General features: G+C 57.2%; 1 protein-coding gene across 4 annotated transcripts; it reads left to right on the top strand.

Moving 5' to 3' along the window:
* The first annotated feature begins 515 nt into the window (after window positions 1-515).
* On the top strand, window positions 516-4,125 carry LOC126637151 (zinc finger protein 239-like). 4 transcript variants are annotated; one of them, XR_007628222.1, is made up of 4 exons: window positions 516-698; window positions 2,407-2,485; window positions 2,605-3,522; window positions 3,611-4,125. XR_007628222.1 is itself a non-coding variant. In XM_050310089.1 (3 exons), exons 2-3 carry the CDS (start codon window positions 2,434-2,436, stop codon window positions 3,441-3,443), a joined length of 891 nt encoding a protein of 296 aa, XP_050166046.1. In that variant the 5' UTR covers window positions 516-698; window positions 2,407-2,433; the 3' UTR covers window positions 3,444-3,595. The 4 variants fall into 4 exon arrangements, 3 of the variants coding, with proteins under 3 accessions (XP_050166046.1, XP_050166047.1, XP_050166048.1); XM_050310089.1 differs by lacking the exon at window positions 3,611-4,125 and having other exon boundaries at window positions 2,605-3,595; XM_050310090.1 differs by lacking the exon at window positions 3,611-4,125 and having other exon boundaries at window positions 2,404-2,485; window positions 2,605-3,595.
* The last annotated feature ends 320 nt before the right edge of the window (window positions 4,126-4,445 follow it).

The raw sequence follows: 4,445 nt of genomic DNA, 5'->3' as shown, positions 1-4,445 counted from the left end.
CCAGTGTTTCCCAGTGACCTCCCACTGCCACTCAGTATGGCCCAATGATCCCCCAGTGAGCACCCAGTAACCCCCAGTATGGCCCCGTAACCTCCCAGTGTCTCCCTGTGTGTCCTGCTAATCACCCAGTAATCACCCAGTCTCTCCCAGCACCCTCCCAGCATCCCTCAATAACGCCCCAGTCCCTCCCAGTGCCCCCTGGTTCCCCCCAGTGTGTCCCAGTATCCCCCAGTAATCACCCAGTGCCCCCCAAAGCCCCCCAAGTGTCCCCAGTGTCTCTCCACATGTCGTTGAATTTTCTGTGAGTGTGAAGGGGGAATGGGGGGTGGTCTGGGGTCAGAGGGTCCAGAGGGGGCTCCTGGGGGGTGATAGAGGGTTGGAGACATGTGGGATGGGGTTTGGGGACAGTGGAATTGGGGGCGTCAAGGGGGAAACTGAGGCCATGGGGAGGCCCTGAGGACATTGGGGACACCAGGGGGGTCTCAGGACTCACCTGCTTGTGGTGCTGCCCCTCCTCTCCCACCCAGGTGGCCCTGAGCAATGGCCCGGAGGTGAGCCCAGAGCTGGCCCTGAGGTGGCCCTGAGAAGAAGTGGAAGGCAGAGGTGGTGCTGAGGCAGGAGAGCCCCGTGCTGGGGAAGAGGCTGAGCTGGGAGTGCCCAGCAGCGAGAAGGTGCTGTGTGCATGCCCTGTGTGCCAGGTGAGCTGGGGCTTTGCTGCAGAGCTGCGGGTGCTGATTGGAGCGGCTGCAGCTGCTGAGCTGGTGGCACCAGGAACACAAAGTGTGCCCGGCCACGGAGCCTGCAGGGAGGAGCAGGGACAGCCCCAGGGGAGCTCTGGGGGGCCGGGAACCTCTTGGCTGGGGCAGGAAAGAGCCGCTGGCCACAAGGACGGGGTGTTGGTCCCAGCCACTGATGGGGCTAAGCAGAGCACGAGGCCTCTTGCAGACACCTGGAGCAGCCTCCCACTTGCCAGCCCAGCCCTCGTGGGGTGACACTGTCTCCTCCCTGCAGGACACTCCCCCTGAAATCCTTGGGTAGGGCCTTTTATGTCTTTTGCTGGTTACTACTTCATCCTGGGGACCTGAGGGCCCCTCTGCAATCCCATCCCTGGGGCACAATCTGCTCTCCAGATGAATCTGAGAAATCTGGTAAAGAAAGTGCCCAGAAGCTTTTGGTCTTATGAGCAGCAAAGGTGTTTATTTGTGGACGTCGGGAGCAGTCAGGGTTGGCACCACAAAGCTCTTGCTCGAAGGTGTCGGTACAAAACAGGGTAATTTATACAGTGTAACTTCTATGATTACAACATCTTACATCCATATTCATATGATTTCAACATCTAATCATTCAAGTTGATAATAGCTGAAATACAGGCAGAGCTCAGGCGGAGCTTGGGGTGGAGCTTTTCTTGGCCCTCAGTTCTGGGGGTTCATCCCCCTTTCTTCATCATTGGGGCTGGGGTCTCTGCAGTCTTCCTCAGTGTGACCCCTCTAACTTTCCATTATCTTTTCCCCAGTCACTGAAGCTTGGAGAGAGCCTTGGCTTTAGGCCTGTTTCTCCTATTCAAATGTCTACCTTGGCTGACTTTGCTTTAATTTGTGGCCTGCAGACCTATTGTAGAATGTTTCCAGCATTCTTCTTAAGATCAGGTCCAAGGAACAGAACAGAACAAATTTTTCATTAGCAATTTAGGCAGAGCAGGTATGGGGGGGCTTCTCTCAGCTAAGCAAGATATTTCAGGTAATTTTTCAGACCTTGCTCTCATTTCAAGAGGGAATGTCTGGGAAGGCAGCACCCCAAAGGGGAGAGTCAGAGGAGAAAGGACCCTTGGGACCCCCAACACTCCCAGCATCCCTAAGTGGGACTCCCAACATCCCAGACAGGGGAAACCCTCTGAACCCCAGAGGGGGGAGACAAGAGAGGGGGAACTCCTGGAAGAGATTTTTTTTGACTTATCTTCATAATTTATATTTCAGCTGAATCTCAACTTTTTGCAATTTTGGGGACGGAGGTCTTCTTGCTATTTCTGAGGGGTTTTGCCTGAATCTTGGTGGTTTGGGTTTTTGTGGGCTGAATCTTGGTGTTTTGGTGGTCCCCCAGAACCCTGAAGTTGGGAGATGGGGGAGTCTTGGATTCCTGGGAGCTCCAGCAGCCTGGAGAGGGAGGGCAGGGACCCCGTAGAGGGGAGACCCCAAATACACACGGGATTTCCAGCCCAGAGAGGGAGGACCTCCAGAATCCCAAAGTGGAGGGACCAGAGAGGAGGAGCTCCTAACTGGGGTTTTTTGGGCTGAATCTTGGCGTTTTGGAGGTTTTTATGGTCAGGGGATTCCCAGTGAGTTCCAGAGATGGACTTGGGCAGGAGGAACCCCCAAACCATCGTGCTCAGCCCTTGTTTCCCCCCAGCAGGATTTGTCCTTCCCAAAGCTTGGGTGGATGGAGGAGGAGGCTGCGAGGAAGAGGAAGATGCCGCGGGCCCCCCAGGCAGGTGAGGAGGAAGTCAGTGCCCCTTTGGCCCTGTTGGTGCCCGTGGGGACCGGGGGATGTCCTTGGCCTTCCCTCTGGACCAGAGGCAAATCCCCTGCCTGTCCTTCCTTCCTGCCCCAGGCCCCGAGCTGAGGACGGAGAGCACGGAGGACAAATCCCCCCGGCAGAGCCTGGTGGGAGAGGCCGTTTTGAAGGGCTCCCCGGTGCAGGAAGGCAGCGGGGAGGAAAAGGCATGGAGATGCCCCCGGAGGAGGGGCTGCAAAGCCAGCCCAGGGAGCTCTGAGGAGGAAAGACCCGTCCTGTGCCAGGAAGGCGGCCGGAGCTTGAGCCGGAGCTCGGAGCTGGTGGTCCCTGAGCAGCCTCCCAGCAGGGAGAAGCCCTTTAAGTGCTTGGAATGTGGGAAGAGCTTCAGGGAGAGCTCCAACCTCCTCACCCACATGCACATCCACACTGGGGCACGGCCCTACACGTGTAGGGAATGTGGAAAGAGCTTCACTCAGAACTCCACCCTGATCCAACACAAGCACATCCACACTGGGGAACGGCCCTACACGTGTGGGGAATGTGGGAAGAGCTTCAGGGATAGCTCTGCCCTGATCAAACACCAGCGCATCCACACTGGAGAACGACCCTACAAGTGCTTGGAATGTGGGAAGAGCTTCAGGGACAGCTCCCACCTGATCCGACACCAGCTCATCCACACCGGTGAACGACCCTACAAGTGCTTGGAATGTGGGAAGAGGTTTCAGCCCAGCTCAACTCTCCTCAGGCATGAGCGGACACACACAGATGAGAGGCCCTTCCGCTGCACCGACTGTGGGAAGGGCTTCAACCGGAACTCCACCCTCATCACCCACCGGCGCATCCACACCGGGGAGAGGCCCTACAAGTGTGGGGAGTGTGGGAAGAGCTTCAGCGACAGCTCTGTCTTTAGCAGACACCAACGGACCCACCGGTAAGGGAAGCCCCTCTGAGTGCCCCGACTGCGGGAAGAGCTTTGGCCGCTGCTCCGGCTCCATCACCCATCGGAGAACCCGCCTTGGGAACAGCCTTTTGGGGACCCACATTCCCGGTGACCCTCCTTGGGAACAGCCTTTTTGGGGACCCACATTCCCTGGTGACCCACCTTGGGAACAGCCTTTTGGGGACCCACATTCCCGGTGACCCTCCTTGGGAACAGCCTTTTGGGGACCCACATTCCCTGGTGACCCTCCTTGGAACAGCCTTTTTGGGGACCCACATTCCCTGGTGACCGTCCTTGGGATCAGCCTTTTTGGGGACCCACATTCCCGGTGACCCACCTTGGGAACAGCCTTTTGGGGACCCACATTCCCGGTGACCCTCCTTGGAACAGCCTTTTTGGGGACCCACATTCCCTGGTGACCCTCCTTGGGATCAGCCTTTTTGGGGACCCACATTCCCGGTGACCCTCCTTGGGATCAGCCTTTTGGGGACCGACATTCTTGGTGACCCTCCTTGGGATCAGCCTTTTGGGGACCCACATTCCCTGGTGACCCTCCTTGGGAACAGCCTTTTGGGGACCCACATTCCCGGTGACCCCTGTTTGGGGTTTATTGCCGTGCCGCGAATGGTTCTGTTTGAGATGGTTTTGTTTTTTTCTTCCTTCCGATCGTTCGTAAATCGCTCATTTTAGATAAATGTTCTGGTTTTGGCCGTGATTCATTAATTAATTGCCTGATGGCAGAGGATGGGATTGGGATGGATGCAGGTGGAGGTGGGTGGGATGGGTATTGGGTGGATGGGATGAGGATGGATGCAGGTGGAGGTGGGTGGGATGGGAATTGAGTGGATGGGGGCCGATGGGATTGGGATGGAGGTGGATGGGACGGGGATGGAGGTGGATGGAGGTGGGTGGGATGGGGACTGAACAGATAGAGGTGGATGGGATGGGGATGAAGGTGGGTGGGATGGGGATTGGGCGGATGGGATGAGGATGGATG

This window comes from Myiozetetes cayanensis, unplaced genomic scaffold (genome assembly GCF_022539395.1).
Source record: "Myiozetetes cayanensis isolate MyiCay16 unplaced genomic scaffold, myiCay2020 scf1455, whole genome shotgun sequence".
NCBI lineage: Eukaryota > Metazoa > Chordata > Aves > Passeriformes > Tyrannidae > Myiozetetes > Myiozetetes cayanensis.
This window is presented reverse-complemented; position numbering and strand designations above follow the sequence as displayed.

Coding starts and splice junctions, on each gene's coding strand:
- LOC126637151 (XM_050310089.1), top strand. CDS start 2,434: ATGGAGGAGGAGGCTGCGAGGAAGAGGAAGATGCCGCGGGCCCCCCAG. Junction 2,486..2,604: donor GCCGCGGGCCCCCCAGGCAG/GTGAGGAGGAAG, acceptor TTCCTGCCCCAG/GCCCCGAGCTGAGGACGGAG.